At 35.0% G+C, this 27278-nt stretch overlaps 1 protein-coding gene across 1 annotated transcript in view; it reads left to right on the forward strand.

Moving 5' to 3' along the window:
- The window catches only part of ANKRD13C (ankyrin repeat domain 13C), a 99332-nt gene that overhangs the window by 23434 nt on the left and 48620 nt on the right, over positions 1 to 27278 (forward strand). Inside the window, exons 2-5 of the mRNA XM_065911068.1 lie at positions 8623 to 8664; positions 14541 to 14645; positions 20947 to 21032; positions 22196 to 22241. Coding sequence (XP_065767140.1) covers positions 8623 to 8664; positions 14541 to 14645; positions 20947 to 21032; positions 22196 to 22241 — 279 coding nt within the window. The remainder of the gene's footprint in view (positions 1 to 8622; positions 8665 to 14540; positions 14646 to 20946; positions 21033 to 22195; positions 22242 to 27278) is intronic.

A 27278-nucleotide genomic window follows, 5' to 3' on the forward strand; every position in this document is an offset into this window, starting at 1 on the left:
TTTTTCCATTATAGTTTACTATAAGATACTGAATATAGCTGTCTGTGCTATTTACAGTAGGACCTTGTTGTTTATCTGTTTTATGTATAGTAGTTTGTATGGACAGAGACTTTAAATGACAGTGTTTATGATTTTCTTGGAGGATGAGAGACAGGGTTGAATATTTTAGTAGAGAATTGGGAACTATGAAAATTGAAATAAAATATCTGGAAAAGAACTAAGTAGAAATTCTCAAATGGAAATGTATAATCCTGAATTAAAAACTAAATAAATGTGCTTAATAACAGTTTAGATCCTAAAGAAGACCAAACTTATGATCTTGGAAATAAGTCAGAAGAAAATACAATGAAAAAGGGAAAGAAATTTTTTTTAAAAATTTTTATTTTTTATTTTTCAGTGGGTTTTGTCATACATTGATATGAATCAGCCATAGAGTTACACGTATTCCCCATCCCGATCCCCCATCCCACCTCCCTCTCCACCCGATTCCTCTGGGTCTTCCCAGCCCACCAGGCCCGAGCACTTGTCTCATGCCTCCCACCTGGGCTGGTGGTCTGTTTCACCACAGATAATATACATGCTGTTCTTTCGAAACATCCCACCCTCCCCTTCTCCCACAGAGTTCAAAAGTCTGTTCTGTACTTCTGCGTCTCTTCTTCTGCCCTGCATATAGGGCCATCGTTACCATCTTTCTAAATTCCGTATATATGTGTCAGTATACTGTAATGTTCTTTATCTTTCTGGCTTACTTCACTCTGTATAATGGGCTCCAGTTTCATCCATCTCATTAGAACTGATTCAAATGAATTCTTTTTAACGGCTGAGTAATATTCCATGGTGTATATGTACCACAGCTTCCTTATTCATTCGTCTGCTGATGGGCATCTAGGTTGCTTCCATGTCCTGGCTATTATAAACAGTGCTGCGATGAACATTGGGGTGCACGTGTCTCTTTCAGATCTGGATTCCTCAGTGTGTATGCCCAGAAGTGGTATTGCTGGGTCATATGGTAGTTCTATTTCCAGTTTTTTAAGAAATCTCCACACTGTTTTCCATAGTGGCTGTACTAGTTTGCATTCCCACCAACAGTGTAAGAGCGTTCCCTTTTCTCCACACCCTCTCCAGCATTTATTGCTTGTAGACTTTTGGATAGCAGCCATCCTGACTGGCGTGTAATGGTACCTCATTGTGGTTTTGATTTGCATTTCTGATAATGAGTGATGTTGAGCATCTTTTCATGTGTTTGTTGGCCATCTGTATATCTTCTTTGGAGAAATGTCTGTTTAGTTCTTTGGCCCATTTTTTGATTGGGTCATTTATTTTTCTGGAATTGAGCTTCAGGAGTTGCTTGTATATTTTTGAGATTAATCCTTTGTCTGTTTCCTCATTTGCTATTATTTTCTCCCAATCTGAGGGCTGTCTTTTCACCTTACTTATAGTTTCCTTTGTTGTGCAAAAGCTTTTAAGTTTCATTAGGTCCCATTTGTTTATTTTTGCTTTTATTTCCAATATCCTGGGAGGTGGGTCATAGAAGATCTTGCTGTGATTTATGTCGGAGAGTGTTTTGCCTATGTTCTCCTCTAGGAGTTTTATAGTTTCTGGTCTTACATTTAGATCTTTAATCCATTTTGAGTTTATTTTTGTGTGTGGTGTTAGAAAGTGTTCTAGTTTTATTCTTTTACAGGTGGTTGACCAGTTTTCCCAGCACCACTTGTTAAAGAGATTGTCTTTTTTCCATTGTATATCCTTGCCTCCTTTGTCGAAGATAAGGTGTCCATAGGTTCATGGATTTATCTCTGGGCTTTCTATTCTGTTCCATTGATCTATATTTCTGTCTTTGTGCCAGTACCATACTGTCTTGATGACTGTGGCTTTGTAGTAGAGTCTGAAGTCAGGCAGGTTGATTCCTCCAGTTCCATTCTTCTTTCTCAAGATTACTTTGGCTATTCGAGGTTTTTTGTATTTCCATACAAATTGTGAAATTATTTGTTCTAGTTCTGTGAAAAATACCGTTGGTAACTTGATAGGGATTGCATTGAATCTATAGATTGCTTTGGGTAGAATAGCCATTTTGACAATATTGATTCTTCCAATCCATGAACACGGTATGTTTCTCCATCTGTTTGTGTCCTCTTTGATTTCTTTCATCAATGTTTTATAGTTTTCTGTGTATAGGTCTTTTGTTTCTTTAGGTAGATATACTCCTAAGTATTTTATTCTTTTTGTTGCAATGGTGAATGGTATTGTTTCCTTAATTTCTCTTTGTTTTTTCATTGTTAGTATGTAGGAATGCAAGGGATTTCTGTGTGTTAATTTTATATCCTGCAACTTTACTATATTCATTGATTAGCTCTAGTAACTTTCTGGAAGAGTCTTTAGGGTTTTCTATGCAGAAGATCATGTCATCTGCAAACAGCGAGAGTTTCACTTCTTCTTTTCCTATCTGGATTCCTTTTATGTCTTTTTCTGCTCTGATTGCTGTGGCCAATACTTCCAACACTATGTTGAATAGTAGTGGTGAGAGTGGGCATCCTTGTCTTGTTCCTGATTTCAGAGGAAATGCTTTCAATTTTTCACCATTGAGGGTGATGCTTGCTGTGGGTTTGTCATATATAGCTTTTATTATGTTGAGGTATGTTCCTTCTATTCCTGCTTTCTGGAGAGTTTTAATCATAAATGAGTGTTGAATTTTGTCAAAGGCTTTCTCTGCATCTATTGAGATAATCATATGGTTTTTATCTTCCAATTTGTTAATGTGGTGTATTACATTGATTGATTTGCGGATATTAAAGAATCCTTGCATTCCTGGGATAAAGCCCACTTGGTCATGGTGTATGATTTTTTTAATATGCTGTTGGATTCTGTTTGCTAGAATTTTGTTAAGGATTTTTGCATCTATGTTCATCAGTGATATTGGCCTGTAGTTTTCTTTTTTTGTGGCATCTTTGTCTGGTTTTGGAATTAGTCAGAAGAAAATACAATGAAAAAGGGAAAGAAATTTTTTAAAAAGTTAAAAAGATAAGAGCAGTTTTATGTTAATTGAACACCAGGAGAGAAGAGAGAGGATATGGGGCTAAACAAATATGTGAGGAGACAATTGCTGAGAATTTTCAAAAATTGATGAAAGATACCAATTCAGAGATTTAAGAGCCCAGTTCAGTTCAGTTTAGTCACTTAGTCATATCTGATTCTTTGTGACCCCATGGACTGCAGCATGCTAGGCTTCCCTGTACATCACCAGCTCCCAGAGCTTACTCAAACTCCTGTCCTAGAGGCGGTGATGCCATCCAACCATCTCATCCTCTGTTGTCCTCTTCTTCTCCTGCCCTCAATCTTTCCCAGCCTCAGGGTCTTTTCCAGTGAGTCAGTTCTTCGCATCAGGTGGCCAAAGTATTGGAGTGTCAGCTTCAGCATGAGTCCTTCCAATGAATATTCAGGACTGATCTCCTTTAGGATGGACCAGTTGGATCTCCTTGTAGTCCAAGGGACTCTCAAGAGTCTTCTCCAACACCACAGTTCAAAAGCATCAGTTTTTCGGTGCTCAGCTTTCTTCACAGTCCAACTCTCACATCCATACATGACTACTGGAAAAACCATAGCCTTGACCAGACGGACCCTTGTTGACAAAGTAGTGTCTGTGCTTTTTAATATGCTGTCTAGGTTGGTCATAACTTTCTTTCCAAGGAGTAAGCGTCTTTTAATTTCATGGCTGCGGTCACCATCTGCAGTGATTTTGGAGCCCCAAAATGTAAAGTCTGACACTGTTTCCACTGTCTTCCCATCTATTCCCCATGAGGTGATGGGACCAGATTCCATGATCTTAGTTTTCTGAATGTTGATCTTTAAGCCAGCTTTTTCACTCTCCTCTTTCACTTTCATCAAGAGGCTTTTTAGTTCTTATTCACTTTCTGCCATAAGTGTGGTGTCTTCTGCTTATCTTAGGTTATTGATATTTCTCCCAGCAATTTTGATTCCAGCTTGTGCTTCTTGCAGCCCAGCATTTCTCATGATATACTCTGCATAGAAGTTAAATAAGCAGGGTGACAATATACAGCCTTGACGTACTCCTTTTCCTATTTGGAACCAGTCTGTTGTTCCATGTCCTGTTCTAACTATTGCTTCCTGACCTGCATGCACATTTCTCAAGAGGCAGGTCAGGTGGTCTGGTATTCCCATCTCTTTCAGAATTTTCCACAGTTTATTGTGATTCACATAGTCAAAGGCTTTGGCATAGTCAATAAAGCAGAAATAGATGTTTTTCAGGAACTCTGTTGCTTTTTCAATGATCCAGTGGATGTTGGCAATTTGATCTCTGGTTCCTCTGCCTTTTCTAAAACCAGCTTGAACATCTGGAAGTTCACGGTTCACGTATTGCTGAAGCCTGGCTTGGAGAATTTTAAGCATTACTTTACTAGTGTGTGAGATGAGTGCAATTGTGTGGTAGTTTGAGCATTCTTTGGCATTGCCTTTCTTTGGGATTGGAATGAAAACTGACCTGTTTCAGTCCTGTGGCCACTGCTGAGTTTTCCAAATTTGCTGTCATTTTGAGTGCAGCACTTTCACAGCATCATCTTTCAGGATTTGAAATAGCTAAGCTGAAATTCCATCACCTCCACTAGCTTTGTTCGTAGTGATGCTTCCTAAGGCCCACTTGACTTCACATTCCATGTAGCTACCATATAGGACAGTGCATGTCTAGGATAACCACTGTAAAAATAGTAAAATAAATATGTACGTTCCATCCACAGACAGAAAACCAAAATGGAAATATGAGAATAATCAATTTAGAAAAAGGTAGGAAGATGAGAAAAATAAGTGTGGAACTGGCAAGACAAATGTTGAAAATACAGTAGAATGCACAATGCTGGATGTTGGAGTTAAACTCCAGTAATATCCCTAGTATTGCTCAGCTGTAAAGAATTCGCCTGCCATGTGCGTCGACCTGGGCTCCATCTCTAGGTTGGGATGATGCCCTGGAGAAGGGAACGGCTACCCACTCCAGTATTCTGGCCTGGAGAATTCCATGGACTCTATAGTTTGTGGGGTGGCACAGAGTCAGACAGGACTGAACAACTTTCACTTCAGTATGATTAAGTATAATATATGAGACTGGATTAAATGCTCTAACAGTTAAATGATAAATACTATCTTACTGTATGAAAAAACACCCAGCTGCATACAGTTCGAACACATCTGAAGTACAACAACATATAAAAATTGAAAGTGAAAGGAGTGAAAAATATATTCCATGTAAATACCAGTCAAAAAATTGGTATATTTGTGTTAACATCATGTGGTTGTGGTTGTAGTGTAGTCATGTCCAACTCTTGCACCCCATAGACTGTAGCCTCCCAGGCTCCTCTGTCCTTGGAATTCTCCAGGCAAGGATACTGGAGTGGGTTGCCATGCCCTTCTCCAGGGGATCTTCCTGACCCAGGGATGAAACCTGAGTGGGTCACCATTTCCTTATCTAATATTAACATCATAGTAGAATTTAAAGCAGAAAATACCTGAGATAAAGAGAGGTACTTCAAGATGAAAAAATCATTAATTGAACCAGGAAAGTATTCAAGGATTTGGTTTGTAGTTAATTACGTAGGCTGAAAATATACCAAGCCAAAATTGCTAGAAATAGAAGAAGATATAGAAATTTCCATTATAGTGGGAGATTTTGGCTTTCTTCTTTTTTTAACAATAAGCTGACAAGAAAACCAGTAAGGATACAAAAAATATGAATAACACAAACTGGACCTAGTATATTTATTTGAAATGTTGCACCCAAAACTCTCAGGTTACTTGTTGTTTTCAAACATACAGAAAACATTTACAAAATTGACAAAACTTGACCATAAAGCAACTTTCAACATGTTTCAGATTGAGATTATATTGAGTCTGTTCTCTGATCACCTTACAATTAAACTAGAGATTAGTAATCAAAAGATAAAGATATTAGGAAACGGTGAAAAACCATGCATCTAAGAATCCATTTTGAGAAATTAGGAAAAGAACAACTTAATTTACTTAATTTCCCAACTTAAGTCTATTTTACCCAAATAACAGAATAAAAGAAGTAATAATAAAAGCAGCAGTTATTTAGAACAGACGTTCAATAGCAACATGCCAAAACTTTGTCCTTTAAAAAGGTGTGTAAAATTAGCCTCAGACTGATCAAATAAGAAACACCAATAACAGATATGAATGAAAAGTGGGGCTTCTGCATAAATTTTAATGTCATTGATAAATCGCAGAAGGATATTTATGAACAAAATGTATGACAATAGATGACAATTTAGATGACATAGACAGAATCCTAGAAAAACATTGTCAAATTGTACACAAAAAGGAATTAGGAAACATCAGTACTCTGGTCATTATCAATCCATAATAAAAATGTTCACTCAAAGGAAATTCAAAGGCTAAATGGTTTTATAAGCATATTCTTATAAACATTTAGGAAAAATAATATGAAAACTTTTACAGTTACCTTACCCAATTATGGAAATATTTGAGTGTGCAACCCTTGCCTAAGGTAATGCCTTTTGCATTTTAGTGATATTTTTAGGGTTGGTTGCTATCAGTCAGAACTTTTCTCATGCTTTCATTCACAAATGCTTACTGACTGTATTTTGAATGTTATATGTGTATTGGAAGCATTTTATATACATAAATGAACAAAATATGTATCTAGTTGTACTGAGGTTAATGTCTAATGAAGGGGACAGATGTTTCTACATAAAATAAAAAGTATAGTTTAGTGTGAAAAGTTCTTCACAAAAGGAGGCATAGAGTGCTCTGGGAGCAGTGCAGAGGGACATCTGGTTGTCTGGAGAAGGCTTCAGTGGATAGATGATGTTTGAGTTAAGCCCTAAAAGGTGAGTATTAACTTGCTATGCCAATGAGAAGGAATATTTAGGAAGAATTAGCAAAATGTGTGTAAAATATCAAGAATCTCGGCTATTGGAGAGTTTATTGCATGCAATTCAGATGAAATATGGGGTAAGAAAGAAAACAGAAGGAAGGAAGGTAAGGGCTTATCTCAAGAACCTTTTATGCCATGTTAAAGATAAACTGGACCACGGTCAAGCCTTTTAAGTGAAACTGCAACATGGTCAAGTTTTTGTTTTAAAATTATTTTTCCAGTTTAGAGAGGAGATTGAAACGGGAATTAGAAATGAAAGTCCAAAGTAAAGGCTTTGGTTTTGGCCTAGTGTTGAGCTGTTTATGGCATCAGTTTGTCAACAAGTTTTGTTTACTTTTTGTGACTACATTTTGGTTTTGATAGAGATTGTCATAGAATGTGAATGCAACACATGAAATTAGTTCAATATTTAGAAAAAGTGGAAGACAATCTTATTCTAGACCAATCAGATTGGAAATTGATACTTGTATATGTAGATTTCTTTTTCTCTGGAGCTGATCAGAAACAACTGTTTATAATAGCAAGGTACTGATTTTAGCAAAACAGGAAATGTATCTTCTACAGACCCACCTAGATTTAGCATACTGAGACAGAGGAAATTGTTTATCTTTGCAATACACTCTTTTTTTTTAATTGAAGTATAATTGATGTACAACATTTTATTACTTTCAGGTATATAACCTAATGTTTTCATGTTTGTATATAGTGAAATGATTACCACAAGAAGTCTGATTAATATACATCGCCATACATAGTTCAAAATATTTTTTTTCTTGTGATGATAGCTTTTAAGATCTACGTTTAACAACTTTCAAATGCAATATAATAGTAACCATGCCATATGTTACATCCCCATGACTTAATTTTTTAACTGAAAGTTTGTACCTTTTAATTCTCTTCACCCATTTCACCTGCTCTCCCACTGTTCACCTTTGGCAATCACCAGTTTGTTCTGTGTGTGTGTGCGTGTGTGTGTGTGTGTGTGTGTGTGTGTGTGTGTGTATGTATGTATGTATTTTTAAAAATTCCGCATATAGGTGAGATTGTATGGTATTTGTCTCTATCTGACTTATTTCATATAGCATAATGCGCTCACGGTCCATTTATGTTGCTGCAGATGGCAAGATTCCATTCTTTTTTTAATGACCAAATAACATTCCATTGAATGTGTCATACATACAGACACACACACATTTTATCTGTTTGTTTGCCGATGGGAACCTAGGTTGCTTCCATATCTTGGCTATTGTAAATAATGCTGCAGTGAACATGGGGGTGAATATATTTTTTCCAGTTAGTGTTTTCATTTTCTTTTATTTTTTTAAAACTTGAGGACAGGATTGAGTCTTATTGAAATGAACACGGATGAGTGTGTAGTAGGTATTTAAACTGTGTGCTGAATGAACAAAGGTGGATAAAGAGAAATTAGCAGCAAAGGAATCTGACATCTATTTGAAGGGAAAGTCCCAAAAGCAAAATGGATATTTTTCATGGGAGGTGGGGGAAAGACAAGTAGGATATGCTGTGTTTAGAAACCATTGTGTCCTCTGACCTTGACTTTACCACATAAGCAGGATCATTTTGTAGTCACATTATTTTTGCTTAAAATTTGTCAGTGAACTTTCTGAAGGAGCTGAAACCATTTAAAAATAATTTTTCCAGTGTTTTTATACTAATCTGATTTGTTTTTGTTTCTGTTTTAGGAAACACTCCTTTACATCTTGCTGTGATGTTAGGAAATAAAGGTTAGTAGATATTTTCTTTTTTTGTTGTTGTATAGTCATGTATAATCAGTTTTATTACTGCAGATGGTGACTGCAGCCATGAAATTAAAAGACACTCCTTGGAAGGAAAGTTATGAACAACTTAGACAGCATATTAAAAAGCAGAGATATTACTTTGCCAACAAAGGTCCGTCTAGTCAAGGCTATGGTTTTTCCAGTAGTCATGTATGGATGTGAAAGTTGGACTTTAAAGAAAGCTGAGCGCCGAAGAATTGATGCTTTTGAACTGTGGTGTTGGAGAAGACTCTTGAGAGTCCCTTGGACTGCAAGGAGATCCAACCAGTCCATCCTTAGGGAGATCAGTCCTGGGTGTTCATTGGAAGGACTGATGTTGAAGCTGAAACTCCAGTACTTTGGCCACCTGATTCGAAGAGCTGACTCATTGGAAAAGGCCCTGAGGCTGGGTGGGATTGAGGGCAGGAGAAGAAGGGGACAACAGAGGATGAGATGGCTGGATGGCATCACCGACTCAATGGAGATGAGTTTGAGTAAACTCCGGGAGTTGGTGATGGACAGGGGGGCCTGGCGTGCTGCAGTCCATGGGTCGCAAAGAGTCATACACAACTGAGTGACTGAACTGAACTGAATCAATTTTAAACTGATCTCACTCATGTATAGTCAGTTTTAAAATTTTAAGACGAGTTTTATGTTTTGAATTTTAAAACATTCACCTGATTATTTGATTTGCTAATTGAGTCTAGGATTCAGTATATTACAAAACACAAATACTTTCTCATTTTTCTTAGCACTTTTTTCAAAGAGTTAGTGGATGTCTTATACTAACCTTTATACCTTTTGAAACTTTTTTTCTTGTTTGGTTATGTTTCAAGTAAGTATAATATCAGGAGACTCTTGTTTCCAAATATTAAGTTTTATTAATTATTATAATATTTTTAGTATTCATAGTTTAATAAAATTCTTTAATATGGGCTATTTTTTATAAACTCATAAGTCTAGGATTATTATGTTAGATAATAAAAAGTTAGTACTTGTTTATTCTTCAGAACAAAAAAACAGCTCATAGACAGATGGTTTAAAAAAAATCTCCTTTTAAAAAAAAAAAAATTTATTTATTTATTTGGCTGCACTGGGTCTTAGTTGCAGCATGTGAGATCTTAGTTCCCAGACCAGGGATGGAATTTCTGCCCTCTGCAGGGGGAGCATGGAGTCTTAGCCACGGAAGCATGGAGCCTTAGCCATTGGACCACCACGGAAGTCCCAAAAGATCTACTTTTTAAGCCTATCCCTAGATGCCGTAATTATCTAGATTCTGGATTCCCAGTTATCTTGAAAAGTGAGGATTCTAGGTAGCTGACTGGCAACCTTCTGAGTGCTCGATTTTAAAATTTTGGATGTGTTTGATAAAAATCTTTGGAAAGCATATACTGTTGAATTTTTAAACAAGATAATTTTTTAACACTTTTCTGATGTTCTAACCATATCATGAACATCTGTTATTGTTGTATACTATAAAATAGCTGTTGCTGTGAAGTTTGATCTGAAAGATATTACTAAAACTTGCTTTGTTGAAAAACAAAATTTTTTTGCTAGTTTAAGTTCATGTGTTTATGTGAAACATGACTTGTAGGAAATTTAATTTAGATTTTAATACTACATAAATTGCCCACCTGATGCTAAGAGCTGACTCATTGAAAAAGACCCTGATGCTGGGAAAGACTGAAAGCAAAAGGAAAAAAGGGCAGCAGCGGATGAGATGGTTAGATAGCATCACCGACTTAGTGGACATGAATTTGAACAAACTCCAGAAGATAGTGAAAGACAGGGAAGCCTGGCGTGCTGCAGTCCTTGGGGTTCCAAAGAGTCAGACATGACTTAGGGACTGAACAGCAACAACAAAACTGGAGACTCCAAGTTTTAGTTAGTTATGCTGTTTATTTCCTCCTTACAGAGAAGAGACTCACTCAAGTGACTTTTAAGTAAAGAGAGATTCATTAAGAGGCTATATATTAAATTCAAGCTATGGGGATTATCTATGTCTCAGGAAAAGTAGTAACAAAGATAGTTTGGGAGGTCAGCAATCATTTCCCCCTTCCTCCTTTCTCTTACCTCTTTACTTCCTCCCTCTCTTTCTCTTTCCTTCCTTTCCTCCCTCTCCTCCCCCTGCCTGCAACTTCCTCCTTCCTTCCCTTCATATATGTATGTTTATCTATCCATCTATATCAATCATCTTGTCTGTTTCTTATGGTGTATCTACTGTTCTTTATTTATATATATAGTATTCTGTCTTTTCTTGATTGATTTTTCTCTGTTTATTGAAACTGACGATGACCCAAAATAACTGTTCTAAGTTCCTAAATCTTGAAGGCTTTCTGATTTCAGTGTTCTCCACCAAACAGTTCAATTTCTTAGGTTCCTGAATTTCTTAACAGAAAGTTTGATTGGGCTCGTTCATCTTCAGCCAAGTCACAGTGATGAGTGACTAGCGACCTCATGAACTGTGTTTGGAATATGTAGTTAGTCATATAAAATTAGCTTTAGTGAGACTGACTGGGAGAGAGTTGGGGTAGAGGAGGGTATCAAGAATGCAGAGGAAGAATATTTAGCAGGACTATTGGTAGGGCAGATCATGATAGTCATCTCTAGTATAGCTACCTTGGTGAAAAGAAAGATACAGTTAGCTAAATTTGACCAATAAAGGCTCATACCTTCTTTTGAAGAACATTGGATCAGACTTTAGAAAATAACTGAAATGTATTCACTTACAATGTGCTAGATGCTTTTTCAGGGCTTTATACATGTTTACTCATTTAACATAGCAATCATGTGAGGAAGATACTATCATTGTCCCCATTTTACAGATGAAAAAAGTTAGCTCTGAGATGTTAAGCAACTTTCCCAGGGAGAAGTAGCAGAGTTTTGACTTGAACTTGGAGTATCTTAGGTCAGAGCCTGAATTCCTAATCATTATGGTGACCTGCATTGCTCTGTTTTCACTGTGAAGCATTTGAAAAGAAAATAGTCTAAATCAAAGTTAGCTAACATGTAGCCTGCTTCCCTCCTGTCTTTGTGATAGTCATAATTAATTTGATGCTGTCTAATTGCTGTTCTAAATTTAACACTTTAATAGTAAATATAGATTTATCAGAATTTGAATGTGAAATGAAACATATTTACTGTCCTAGGTCCTAATTTTTGGTGGAGGAAGTTTTGCTATGTTTCTTCATAGGATTTTATCGGTCTATTCAAAATTGTTTCATAGAACATTTGTTTCATAGAACATTTGTTTCATGGGAGATAATTTTAGAGGAAAATAGTGATTTGGAAAATAGTGGCTTAATACATATTAAGCAGTTTTTTTTTTTTTTTTTTTTTTTATTGTGGACCTTCTTAGCACTTTTGAGGTGCTAATATTCATTGTGACATTCTGAATTGGAGCCTTCTATTATAGAGTCATTGTTCCCTGTAGTTATTTGGTATTTTCTCTTTTTTACAAGTATCTTGAGAAACTAGAGTTTTTGGGAAACACTTGGTTAGCTTATTCATGATCTGCAAATAATATCAGTTTTTGCTCTTCCTGAGTCCTTTTCATGAAGAGTAGGTACAGCCGTTAATATACCTATCAACTTATAATTTTCCATTTATATTTTTCCAGTTGTATATTCTTTTTCTACTTTTTCCTATTTGACCCTTTAATATTTTTGGCATTTGGTTGCATAGGCATGAGACTGAAATAGATGGTGGAAGATAAAACATCTACCTTATATTTAATTCTGTACAGCAGTTTTACATTCTACCACTGTTCAGTCTGTGCTACTCTGTTCTCTTTTATCTTCTCCTTTAGAGATATGCTGTGTCTTTAGTGGCTTTATTGTTGAAGGGCACTTTTTGTTTGTATACGTATTTGTAAACACAGTAAAAATTCCCAGGGCATTCAAACATTTGTTGATTGAATTAGAGATACCCTACAACTTACACACTTGTATTTACTTCTTTCACTCATCTTAACCTACTGAATAACCTGTTGTTCACTAGTGAAGTCTTAATTTTTTCTGAATTTCTGGTGGATATATTGGCCAAGTTGGCTAGGAAGATTTTCACTTATGGATTTGAGTTGAAATGGAGAAGAACATTATACTTAAAGGAGATTTCAAGGTACATATATTTTTATATACTACTAGCAGGCTTTCTTAAACACCTTTGTGAAATTTCTGTATTTGTTTTACTTACTTAATATAATTTCCTGCTAGTGTAGATATTTCTTCTATTACTAGGAATAGTGCTAATACCATTCTTCCTCCACCTCAGCTCACTTGCATTACAACTATCATAATACTCTTATTTCCTTCAGAGCACTTAACATTATTTTTTTTAATTTACTACTTAATTATATTTTAACATAATATGTGAGCTCTCTGATTATCTTTCTTCTCACTGCTTATATCTAGGACCTAGCACTTAGAAATGGCATATAATAGGCATTGATATATACATGCTCAAAGACTGATTGAAAGAATGAATCATTCATTTAGGGAATTTAAGTTGGATAGCTATCTTAAACTTCCCATGAGCCTTGTTTCAGATGTTTTGCTGCGTGTTAATATGCTTACTATTTTTAATTTAAGAAAAATTTCCTCAACCTATACAAAGGTATATACCTTAGACTTTTTTCTCCTATTATAGAAAACTTATTCATGTTGTCATATATTATGTTAGTTCTTATTGTAAGACTTGCTTCAGATTACCACATGTCCTCAATGTTAAATGTTGGACGTGCCCCAGCCCCTGAGTTGGAAACAGCAAGTATTATATAGATAAAACAGTTGAAACCACAAAATCCATTGATGAAGTACTATGTAAATTAATTTTCCCATGAATAACTGGAAATGTTGACAGTGATGATTTAAAACCACCACCCCTAAACTTACCGGCTAAGATCCAAGAGGCTGAGATCCCTCAGTGCATCCTAAAATATTCAGTGTTGAGAATTCCCTGGTGGTCCAGTGGTTAAAACACCATGCTTCCATTGCAGGGGGTGCAGGTTTGATCCTGGTTGGGGAACTAACATCCTGCATGGGAAACTAAGATCCTGTTGCCGTGTGACTAGCCCCCCAAAATCCAGTGTTTTGGGAACTTTTGTCCTGATCATAGATTTTTTTTTTTTTTTTTAATGTAATTTTCCTGTCTCTGTGGCAGTCTTCATTGTTCCTCTTAAGTTTCAGCAGACAACTGTGCCTGGGCTGGATGGTGAGCCAAGTATACCTTTTTTAAAAATTACCTTTTTTGATTATTTTATTATCTTTTTACTTTTTTTTCGGTTACTAGAAAGACTATCTAGATTTGTCCTTATAAACAAGTTTTTGTCTCCTTTGAGTATTTTTCTGAACCAAACAAGCTGTAAAATTTGAAAAATAAGGGCTTATGGAAACATCAGTGATTTTTTTTGCAAATACTTTTTTTTCCCCTTGAAATAAATAATGAACTTTCCATTTGACCTTGCAGATAGTCCTCTTCTGGGTCTTATTAGTTAGTAGAAATTTTTGTGTAAATTACTTTTGAGCTTCTTGGGTTATTTTTTATAATATGGAAACATTCTTAAAATATCCTTGGGAACAATTATTAGGAAACATAATATTTTCTTTGCAGAGAGATCCAGTTTATTTTTGGGGAATAGAATAGATAATTTTTGAATCTAAGGATTTGAGATAACATGGTTAGATACATAGGAATTTAAAAAATTACTTAATTTTCTATAGTACGGTGCTTATTTCATAAATCTGTTTATATTAACTTGATACCTTGAATTTTTACATGATTTTTTAATTTAGAGATTCTGAAAATTGCATGATGTTTGATATTATTACCATTCTATGTTTCAGAATGTGCCCATTTACTTTTGGCTCACAATGCTCCAGTAAAGGTGAAAAATGCTCAGGGATGGAGCCCGCTGGCGGAAGCCATCAGTTATGGAGACAGACAGATGAGTAAGCAATATGAATTACTATTGTTGCTATGTATTCTCAAAACATGAAATGATGCATTTGACACATTTTTCTTTTGGTATAACTTTCTATACTTTGAAAAATTTGCAGCTACTTATAAACTTATGTATGAATTATTCTTGACTATATATATATATTACCGTGTATATATAAATGTACCTAAATAAAATATTTAGACATACAAAATTATATTAGTTTCAGTTGTACAATATATTGATTATTTTTGTGTATTGCAAAACAATCACTGCAATAAATCTAGTTAATACCTGTCACCATACATAGTTACAGTACTTCTGTTTTTCTTGTGATGAGAGCTTTTAAGATCTGCTCTTTTAGCAACTTTCAAATATGCAGTACAGTATTATTAACTATCATCATCATGCTGTATGTTATATCCCCATGAATTATTTATTGTATAACTAAATGTTGGTACCTTTTGATTCCCTTTATTTGTCTGTTCCCCCCATCTGCCTGTATACCATGCTCTAATTCTTAACTATACTGAGACCTAGTTGTCTTTTGTCTCTCCAGGAGTTACTCATGGTTTATACAGAGATACATATATATCATTATGATATATTTGTGTAAGAGTAGCTTTAGGATTCTGTTAGCCTCTGTCTTATTTTTGTAGCACATCAAAAGTTAGTTTGGAAAGAAAGAGAGAGCCATGTGTGTTGGTTTGCAACCTTATCAGGAACTGATAGTCTTCATTTGGCTTTCAACTTTGTATTTTTTTTTCCCAGCTCATTAAGTAGCTTAACTTCTCTTGCCTATTTTCAAAGTGGTCCACTCTTTTCCTTTGCAGTACTCAATACACTTTTAAATAATTTTTTAAGAAATTAATTTTTTAAAATGAATCATTTTTTAAATGAAAAAAATCCTTTTTAAAAAAATTAATTAATTTTAATTAGAGGCTAATTACTTTACAATATTGTAGTGGCTTTTGCCATACATTGACATGAATCAGCCTCGGGTGTACATGTGTTCCCCATCCTGAATCCCCCCTCCCACCTCCTTCCCCATCCCATCCCTCAGAGTCATCCCAGTGCACCAGCCCTGACCCTGCCTCATGCATCGAACCTGGACTGGTGATCTGTTTCACAGATGATAACATACATGTATTCAATGCTGTTCTCTCAAATAATCCCACCCTCGCCTTCTCCCACAGAGTCCAAAAGTCTGTTCTTTACATCTGTGTCTCTTTTGCTGTCTCACAGTATCTTTTCCTCATAGTGTATCATAAAAGCTTTGTGAAAGCTCAAGTCATCAATATGTTTCTTATTCATCCTTTCATTTCTGGCGCCTAGAACAGTGCTTGGCACATGTATTTGTTCAATGAATTAATGGAAAAAGTTAAAGCTGCAAGGAAGATTTGAGATTCATCAAGAGTTAAAATTTTTCTGAAAAGTATTATATTAGATTTTTATTTATTTTCACTCTTCTGAGATGCTCAAAACTTTAAAATATTTTTTTAAGGAAGGTAATGACATTCATTGTAGAAAATTAGAAAATTATTGAGGAAAAAAGCTGGTGACTTTTTGGTTACTTGGTGACTCAGTTGGTAAAGAATCCATCTGCAATGCAAGAGACCTGGGTTCGATCCCTGGGTCAGGAAGTTCTCTTGCAGAAGGAAATGGCAACCCACTCCAGTATTCTTGCCTGGAAGATCCCATGGACAGAGGAGCCTGGCTGGCTACTGTCCATGGGGTTGCAAAGAAGTGGACATTATTCAATGACTAAACCATCACCAATGACATTTGTTGTAGAAAATTAGGAAATTTTTAAGGAAAAAAGAGTAATAATTTCACCCAGTGATGACCATTGTTTATATGTTATTATATTTTCTTCTAGTTTATTTTTCTAGTCATGTTATTTTCCTATTTAAAACTCTTTAAAAATTCTTATTCTTAGGATAAAGACCAAAATCTTTTAACTTGGTTTATCACATCTAGTATGGTAATGTCATTTTTTCATCTCCATCCTTATCTTGTTCTTTCCACATGGTTTCTGTTTGTCAGTTACTGACTTCAGTTTCTCATATTCATACATCCTTCCCCTTTTGCCCCAGGTCCTCATAATTCTTCAGACCTCAGTTCAAATATAAGGAAGCCTTCTCTGCCTGTATACTATGCCAAAATGCTACCTGTTACTTCCATTAAGCAGTAAGCTTCATTGGAGTAGGGATTGTCTGTTGTCTCTTAAGTACCTAACATGCATCAGAAACATGGCAGGGATGTGCAATTAACTTTAACGTTGAGGATCTCATTTTCATTGAGGGAGAGAGACCAATGAATATTGTGCAGCATTCTGAAATATTCACAAAGTATTAGAGGGAAGCACATGAGGGTGAAAGTAATTTTGGTTTTGACAAGGTATTTGGTTTATTTAAGCTGAGTCTCAAATGATTTTAAGAGTTAATAAGGCAGATAAGGACATTCTAGGACTTCCTTGGTGGCTCAGATGGTAAAGAATTTCCCTGCCAGTGCAGGAGACCTGGGTTCAATCCCTGGGTTGGGTAGAGCCTTGGAGAAGGGAATGGCTACCCACCCCAGTATTCTTGCCTGGAAAATCCCATGGACAGAGGAGCCTGATGGTCTACAGTCCATGGGGCCGCAAAGAGTTGGACACAACTGAATAACTAACACATATGCAAGGACATTCCAGCCTATGGGAGCAGAATGTGTAGAGGTGTGGAAATATAAAGAACAAGGCCCGTTTTAGGGAACAATGTATACTTCATTGTGGCTCCCTAAATGAGGCTATGTGACTACCATGGTGAAGGCTCCTTTACCATTAAAGGAGCCGCACGGACTGAGATCTGCTTTATGTGCTTTTCAAGGTTTTAATGTCAATCTCTAGTCACTACAAAACCTCAGAAGACTTTAAGGCAGGACTGACATTATTAGATAAACCTGAAGGCTTTTTAATTGAATAGAGAGACAAGAGATTTTTAGAAAATCTTTAAAACAAATGTGGTAAACTTGACTTAAAGAAGAGACAGTGTTTACAAAAGTAAGGGATAGATTAGAAAGATAAATGAAAGAATCAACAGTGGTTGATTGTCTCTTGGATATGGATAGTAATGAAAGGACTTGGAGTAATTCCAAAGTCTTTATCATGGGTCAATGGCTGTCTCATTAATTAATTGATATACAGAAAATAGGGAGAAGAACAATATGGGTTTTGATTAATTCGGGGTTAGGTTTGTTGAGTTTTTTGTAGTATATCCAGGGTGCTCTGCTATGCTGAGTTGCTTCAGTTGTGTCTGACTCTTTGCAACACTATGAACTGTAGTCTGCTGGGGATCTTTGTCCATGGGATTCTCCAGGCAAGAATACTGGAGTGGATTGCTGTGTCCTCCTCCAGGGGATCTTCCCAACCCAGGGATCGAGCCCATGTCTTTTGCTGAGCCACTGGGAAAGTCCAGTATATCCAGGTAGAACTGTCCAAATACAAAAAGGGAAATAGTTAGACTGGAGCATAGAAGGAAGTGGAAGGTAGAAGGTACACATTTAAGTGATACTCAGAGCAGTAGGGTATAACTCCAAAGGCGTTAGACACACAAACTGGAAAATTTAAAAGTACTTTATATGAGGGAAGAAGGAAAGAGAAATTAATTGTGGTTTATTGGAGTTCTTCATTCGCATCTTTGTGTGAATTCTGTCTGTGCGTGTGTGCTCTGTCGCTACAGTCATGTCTGACTCTGTGACCCTATGGACTGTAGCCTGCCAGGTTCCTCTGTCCATGGGATTCTCTAGGCAAGAATACTGTAGTGGGTTGCCATGCCCTCCTCTAGGGGATCTTCCCAACCCAGGGATCAACCCATGTCTCCCGTGGCTCCTGCATTGCTGTCGGATTCTTTACCGCTTAGCCACTGGGGAATCCACATAAATTCTAATACCATCTAAATCCTTTAAAGTGGAGAAGCCACATGAATTCTAACACCATCTAAATCCTCTAAAGCTAATTTTAATTTTCATTCACTGTTAATAAGATTCTTATAATATGGGAGTACAAATATTGACTCCCCCAGATATGCTAATAATTTTGTCTGTGTTCTGAGTGTCTCCGTTGATGTTATATTTTAATGTGAAATCTCATAGAACAGGAATTTCTTTGCACACATCACTATGTTATATGTAGTTGGTGTCACTACATTTTTAATAATATTTGGTCTTTTTAATAATCTTCTATGTATTGAATGTCTTCAGTCAGTTATAGTATATTTAGTTGATGGAAACTATATAGTTTCTGCTTTTAATTAAGATACCTTTTCTTTTTAGGAAATTAATTATTTTTGTTCTTTATGTGAAGGGGGATCTGTTTGAATCTGAAGTAAAGGTAGATTGAATAAACATTTATTAAACTATTTGCATTTATAGTGGAGAAAAATTATAGAAAGTATTCTACTATACTTAGATAATATAGATTTGATATTAAATTATAACAAACATGAAGGTTAGTCAGAGTCATATAAATTTGAGTCTGTAAAGAATCCTAATTTATCTAGGTAATTGGTCCTTAGACTATTTGGATTTTATAGACCAGAAAAGAATTTTATTTGAGGATTGATGTAGGTAGCTGAAGTTTTCATTTTAGCATCAGTTCAGTTCAGTCGCTCAGTCGTGTCTGACTCTTTGTGACCCCATGAACCACAGCACGCCAGGCCTCCCTGTCCATCACCAACTCCTGGAGTTTACCCAAACTCATGTCCATTGAGTCCGTGATGCCGTCCAACCATCTTATCCCCTGTCGTCCCCTTCTCTTCGTGCCCTCAATCTTTCCCAGCATCAGGGTCTTTTCAAATGAGTCAGCTCTTCCCATCAGGTGGCCAAAGTATTGGAGTTTTAGCTTCAACATCAGTCCTTCCAAAGAACACCCAGGACTGATCTCCTTTAGGATGGACTGGTTGGATCTCCTTGCAGTCCAAGGGACTCTCAAGAATCTTCTCCAACACCACAGTTCAAAAGCATTAATTCTTCTGCACTCAGCTTTCTTTATCGTCCAAGTCTCACATCCATACATGACTACTGGAAAAACCATAGCCTTGACTAGGTGGACCTTTGTTGACAAAGTAATGTCTGTGCTTTTTAATATGCTGTCTAGGTTGGTCATAACTTTCCTTCCAAGGAGTAAGTGTTTTTTCATTTCGTGGCTGCAGTCACCATCTGCAGTGATTTTGGAGCCCAAAAAAATAAAGTCAGCCACTGTTTCCACTGTTTCCCCATCTATTTGCCATGAAGTGATGGGACTGGCTGCCATGATTTTAGTTTTCTGAATGTTGAGCTGTAAGCCAACTTTTTCACTCTCCTCTTTCACTATGTATTGATGTATACATTCTCCACCCCACTAATACATTTTTTATCTTATTTTATTCAAGGCTAATATTTTCCCTTATGTCAGTAAATGTGAGAGATTGAGTTTGCTGGTATATTTTAGACCTTCATTCTAGTAAACAAAACCCCTATTACCTAATTGCAGGCATGGTAGTAAGCAGTTTATATTGAGCCTCTATAGTAACTCTTTATAGTAGATTTTACTTGAGATTTACTGTAGATTTTAATATAGATTTATTCTTACTTGACAAATGAAAAAAAGAAATTGAAGTTTAGGAAAATTAAATAAGTGTTCCATATTGACACAGCTAATAAGTAGTAAAGCTGTGGTTTGCACTTAAACAATTTGTCTAAATATCTGTTAACTATTGAGAAGACACTGTGGAGGGTTTCAGGGTTTTTGTTTAGAGTCAGAAGTTCTTTTTACAGATAGAATAGGGTTCATTTTAGTATTTTTTATGCTATGTTGGTAGTATGTGAGAAAAAGTACAGTCTTAAGTGAAAGAACACATGTAACTGGTAACATTCTGTAGATAATTACATTTTTAGAAAAATAATATCTAGTATGATTTTTGAGATTTTCTATCTTTGAGATCATCTTTTAGATCAGTGTTAACAACAGGACATTGCATCATCTGACTGAGGTTGGAAATCTTGACTCAGTCAGATGAAGCCTTGCTGATAATTAAAGATCACCAAAGCTAGTATGACTGGAAGTTGATGTTGAGGTATCTCCTTTCATTTTTTCTTGAGGACCATAACAGCTTTGCCAAAGGTATTATCTAACGTATTCATAATATCTGTATTATATCTGTGTGTAATAAGCCAGTAGTGTTTCTTAGCATGGTGACATTTTTTTTCACAGTTTTTTTTTTGAGGTATAATTAGCAGTCTAACATGGCAAAATTTATTTTAAATTAAATTTTTTTTTTTAATTTAAATTTTAGTTACAGCTCTTTTAAGGAAGCTTAAGCAGCAATCCAGGGAAAGTGTTGAAGAAAAACGACCTCGATTATTAAAAGCCCTGAAAGAGGTAAGCTGAATTTCTTGACTGATTTTGTACCTGAACTGTAATTGCAAGTGTACTTTTAAGCATTTAAAAAATACAGTTTAATTTTTCGCTAATTATTAAGGGTCAAGAAATAGTAAAAATCCTGCTTCAATTAAGCAGTAATGACATTAAGAAATACTGATTATAGTGTGTAATTTTATGGGAAGCATTATTTGCTTTGAACTTAGGAGGTAGATAAAGAATTATTGCTTTAAATAAATTAGGTAACAGCTCTAAGAAAAAAGAAGGTAAGTGATAATTAATGGAAGTAATTTTTCTTTGTCCTTTGGATTCAAAAATTTCCTATGGGCAAAAGCCTCTACTGCTAGTAGGGGCAGTTTGCATTTTCTGTATATAACAAAACTTTATCTATCCTACTTCATGGTGGTAGAGCTGGGTGTAGTGGTACAGAAAGGGAGAGAGGTTTGTTTTCTGTTTTTTTTTCCTCTTTATTTTGGATGCCTGAAAAAACTGTGGGAGAAAGACCTATGACTGTGTCTTCTTTTAGGTATGCTATTTTTTGAAATCTCAAGGGATAAAATTTTTTGAGACTATTTGATTAATAGTTCCTTGAACAGATATAGTTTTTGTTGTTTAGCTTCTAATTTAAAAAATAAAAACATTGTCTATAGATAATATGATGACATATTATTTCAGATTTAGAAAACTTGTGTTCTCACTTTATAGGAAAAAAAGTTTCTGTTGCAGTGAGTGATTTTATTAGATCATTATAAGCCTACACAATAATCATTTTAGAAGTTTTTTTATAACACTTCTAAAGTTATTAACTATTTTCACAATACTACTCATTTTGTTTTGGTTATACTGAGAAGTGGAATATTTATTGATGCAAATTTAAATGCCTATCAGTTTTATGTGATTAAAATGTTCCTGTAAAATCTAGAGTGGTATGTATTTTCCTTTGTAGATAAGTGTAGTAATGTCTGCTATTGTAATATTATTTTAAGTAATAACCATACATATATATTTTGGTTCTTTCTCCAACACCATAATTGAAATTATTTCCTATTTCTGTCTGTATATCTTTAATGGTTACAGATTTTTTTTAAAGCAAAATGTTAAGTAGGTATAAGAGCTGTTGACTAAGGTATGCATTTACTAATTATATATATTTCATTTCTCAGCTAGGTGACTTTTATCTCGAACTTCACTGGGATTTTCAAAGCTGGGGTAAGAATGTGCTATGTTTTACTGTAAAATATGTAGGTATGCAAAAATGCAAGTGCAAAAATAACTATTATATAGAAATGTTAAAATAACCAATACTTGCCATAAAGAAATTTAAATATTTTTCATCCTGTTGAATATAATGGTTATAAAACCCAGTGTGTGTATGAGTCGCTCAGTTCTGTCCAATTCTTTGAGACCCCATGGACTATAACTTGCTCGTCTCCTCTGTCCATGGAATTCTCCAGGCAAGAATACTGGAGTGGGTTGCTATTCCCTTCTCCAGTGGATCTTCCCAAACTAGGGATTGAACCCAGGTCTCCCACAGTGCAGGCAGATTGTTTACTGTCTGAGCCACCGGGGAAGCCCATAAAGCCCTATAGGAATATTTCATTATCCCAACCTGATTATTAACTTCCATCATTATTTTTTTAAGGTAAAAAATTGTCTTATTTAAAAACGAAATGCTGGTTCAAATATAATAATTTAACGTGAGGAATTTTCAGAGAGAAGAGACGAATAACTATGGGATTATTAGATTACCGAATTTAGGGAAATTTGACATACAGTATTTAGATACCTAAATGTGAAGAATTCGGTTAACATTAATTGATTTTGTCTATTTTGTCATCTTTCAATCACTTTTGCTGCTTTTATTGCATACTTTATAACCACTGTCTTAACACACTGTTGGGTTGCACACTGTTCCACTTATTTATAAAAGATGTTAATTCCTAGATATTTTATAGTCATTTTTTATTTACCTCGGTAAGGTAAGTTTTCTCTCTTCCTCATTTTAAACATGAGTCTACTTAGGAAACTTTTTTTTTTTTTTTTTTACTTAGGAAACTTTTGTGTCCAAATAGGAAGTTTGATCCTAGTGACCTGTACTTTACTAAATAAATAACTATGCAAACAACTGACTTTTGGGTTAAACATTTTTTAATGTAAACTATATATAAATTGGATATAGTGTGCTTATGTGTGTTTTTTAAAGCATCTGAATTAATCTTTATAATATAAACATTTGAATGCTTATCAACAAAATAATCATAAAAATAAATCTTAAAATAATCATAACAATAAATCATATACTGACAGAGACCACTCTGGAGATGACTATTAATGTTTTATATGAATATTTTCAAACTCTTTTCAATGCTTATGACCATGTGTTTGTACACACATATAAATATATATATATAGCCTCAGCATTAGTTTTTTAAATGAAATCACACAGTTATTATGCATTTTGTCATTTTTACTTAATCTATCATAAATATCTTATATTCTAGTTCATGAAGAAGTACTTCCTTTTACAAAAAACAGCAGCATAATACTTTATGAGATGGGTGATTAAGATGTTTCTGTTTATTTAATCTCTAAATATGAAATTCTAATCCCTAAATATAATCAGTTACAACTTTAGCTTATCAGGCTGGTTTTGGTTCCATCAAAATCACACTACGGGAGTTCCCTGGTGGTCTAGTGGTTAGGATTCTGGGCTTTCACTCCTGTTGTAGGTGGTGGTGGTGTTGTTTAGTCACTAAGTCCCATCGGACTCTTTTTGTGACCTCGTGGACTGTAGTCCACTAGGATCCTCTGTCCATGGAATTCTCCAGGCAAGAATACCAGAGTGGGTTGCCATTTCCTTTTCCAGGGGGATCTTCCTGACCTAGGGGTCGAACTCTGTCGCCGGCATTGTAAGTGGACTCTTTACCACTGACTCTGGCCCAGGTTCAATCCCTTGTGGAGAACTGAGATCCCACAAAGTGCCGTGGTGTGGCCAAAAAAACTCACCCAAGATTTTCTTAACTCTGATAATGCTTTATGCTCTATCATTCAGAAGTCCCAATGTCCTAGAATACCAAAAGAAAAAGAGATGTAGTAGCATTATGTAATAAAATAACTCCAGATTAGATTGGTCTAAAGTCTGGATACTATTTTTTTCACTGTTTTTTTTTTCTATCTGTAAAGACCCCAGTCATTCTTGGTGATCTTAGAGTATACTGGCTCTTTAATTGACTGTCTTAGTAACTGTTAGTGTTTTGAATTCTAAAATTGTCACTTTATCTTGCTGAGCAAAATATTATAAAATATTTTAAAAGTGACATTTCTATTACATGAACAAATTGAAATGGATATAATTACTCCTGAAATTGTGCATATTATCTGTAGTTGTAAACACATTGTAAATGTTGCATAATCAAGTTTATTATGTAACCACTGAGGTACTTGTTTAAAGTATTGCTTCTGGGACTTCCCTGGTGGTCCAGTGGTTAAGACTCTGAGCAGGGGCATTGGGTTCAATCCCTGATTGGAGAACAGAGGTTCCGCATGCCCCATGACATGGGAAAAATATAATAAAAATTATTTTTGAATAAATGTATTGCTTCTCTGAGAACTTGACTTTGATGCAAGAAAGTTAGCATATCTGGTTCATTGTTGATAAAGGTTTTTACTGATTTCATGTCACATTATTAGCACCTGATGGTTGGATGTCATCTGTCATTCTAAAAGTTAAACTCATTGGCTAGATTTAGTTTAGATGCTTTGGATTAAAAAAATTGGATAATCTCTGTCATAAGATTTGATTATCAAGTTTTTTTTATAGTTTAGGCATGCTTCCTCCCTTGTTAAAGCCCTTGATTAAAAAAAGAAAAGAAAAGAAAAGAAAAAGGCAACCCAGAAATAAGGACAAGTTAAGAAATACTGAGATCCAGGGCTAAGTTTAGTTTAGTGGTAGTGGAGCACAAAAACTCCACTCTTTCTCCTTCAGTGTTTGGCTGAAAATAGCCTCAGACTTGGTTAATAGCAAGTCTCAAGGCAACTAAATTTTTCCAGAGTGAGTTTTTAGGTATAGAAAAGCCTTAAAATGGAATCAGAAGTACTGGCTCCTGTTTGACATGGAAAATCACGTATTTTTACTGAGCTTCAGCATTTTCCTTTTAAAAGTGGGAGTAGGAATAAGCACCCCACCTATTTTCAAGTCTTTGTTTTGGTGTAGATGAAATGAAATCATGTTTTTGAAAGAAGCACTTTAGATGCTGTAAAGTGTTAAATAATTTATAGTATTATAATCACTATAAACTTAACATTATGTGTATGGCATGTTTCAACAGAAGAACTAATAGTTTTTTCTGTATCTCATAATCTGCAGAATATCTGTCCTGTTTTTAGGACTTTTTTTTTTTTTTTTTAGCATATTATAGATGGAAAACATTAGGCCTAGACTCTTCTTAAAATCAGGGGGTAAGTGACAGCAAAGCCAGAATGAAAACTTAGAGACTATTCATTTTTCAGTTCAGTGGATTATACTGCTTTTGGAGTACTGTGTTAGACTCTCAGATACAGTTGAAATAACTTAAGACATAGAGAGCCTAATTGTTCAGTTTACATAGGGGAAGAAAAAGTCATCACAAAATTGGGAAAATGCCAATTGCTCTGTTTTTGTAATGCATTGAAATCTTTTTTTCTCTATGATATACTTTCTTCTTCTTTTTTTTTTAACTTTTGCTTTTCAGTCTTCAAATTATTTTTTTCTCTACATTCCGCCTTTCTTTCTTTTCTGATAAGTGGGTATTGGTGTGTGATTCTGAATTTTGCTTTTGTAGTTTACCATACTACTTTAAAAGATGTAATAAATTTAAATTAAGTTAGAGTGCTGACTTCTTGTAATCATCTTTTTCTTACTGTATCAAATATTTAAGAACAGAAAAAGTAAATCTTTATAATAAGTAAGAAAGACCCTCCCATGTTATCTTTTACTTTAAACAACCAGACACATTGGCAGAGATCACATTAATTAGACCTAGAAATGCTAGTACCTTCTCTGCATCTAATTGGTCAAATAAGTAAGAAAGAGGAGCTTTGATCATTTATATAGATTTATGCCATTGGAGAAGGAAACGGCAACCCACTCTAGTATTCCTGCCTGGAGAATCCCATGGACAGAGAAGCCTGGCAGGCTACAGTCCATGGGGTCATAAAGAGTTGGACATGACTGAAGTGACTTAGCACGCACATGCATATGCCGCGTTATTACTCTTCTTAACTTCTGTTGTTTCATTTAAGGAAAAATTTGATTGGAAAATGATTTCTTACGTTCTTTGACCGGGGTAACTTTTAGGTGATACTCCTTCTGGGCTGTAAACTTTTCTTATTTTTATAAAATAAAAATTCTAGAAAACTGTCTTTAATGATGTAACCATTTTAGATTGAATAACCTCTAAAGAATTAAAAAAACTTTTAATGTTAATTAGAAAATATTCAAAAATTTAGAAAACTTTTGAAAAAGTTAACTGAAAACCTAGCCATTAGTTTTCTCCAGGGTCTTTCTTTCTAACCAGGTTGATTTTTATCACCCATTTTTAAAACACTTGAGTTTTATAAAATATACATGTAATACATCTTACGCAGATAAACACACACATACATACACCTGTACATGTGATGAGATCTTTAATTTCAAGAATTTTGAGTTTCACATTCTTTTCTTTTTTTGGTATATGGTAGTTTAATTTTATAGCCTGTTATGTAGATTTATTTATCCATAGAATAACTCATCTTTCCTCAAAATATAGCAGATAATGAATATTAAAAAGCTATAAGAATATAGCTTATGATATGAATGTGAGCAACACTGGAATGTAGAAATGTGTAATTCAATAGTATGATTGTATTTTAAGAATTTTAAAACTAATGTACATTGAGCTTATTGAGTAATCTGTGTATTTAGGATTCAAACCCAAATTCAACTAGCTCTAAAAGTGTATTTTTCTATTACACATATTACTTTTCTGGTATTTTATGCAGTTATATGTAAAAAATTAGATGGGATCCAGGTTTATCTGGTTACCCCTTCAGGACGGTTTAGTTACCAAAAGGCCTTGTTTTCTCACTAACAGTAGCATCCTGCAATATGTACCAAGAATGGCACTGCATTAGTTCTGCTACTCTTCTGTGTATTTGGTGGTGGGTGGTGGTGATAGTGAAAGTGAAAGTGAAGTCACTCAGTCGTATCAGACTCTTTGCAACCCC

The sequence above is a fragment of the Muntiacus reevesi genome, chromosome 1, assembly GCF_963930625.1.
Source record: "Muntiacus reevesi chromosome 1, mMunRee1.1, whole genome shotgun sequence".
In the NCBI taxonomy this organism is placed as follows: domain Eukaryota; kingdom Metazoa; phylum Chordata; class Mammalia; order Artiodactyla; family Cervidae; genus Muntiacus; species Muntiacus reevesi.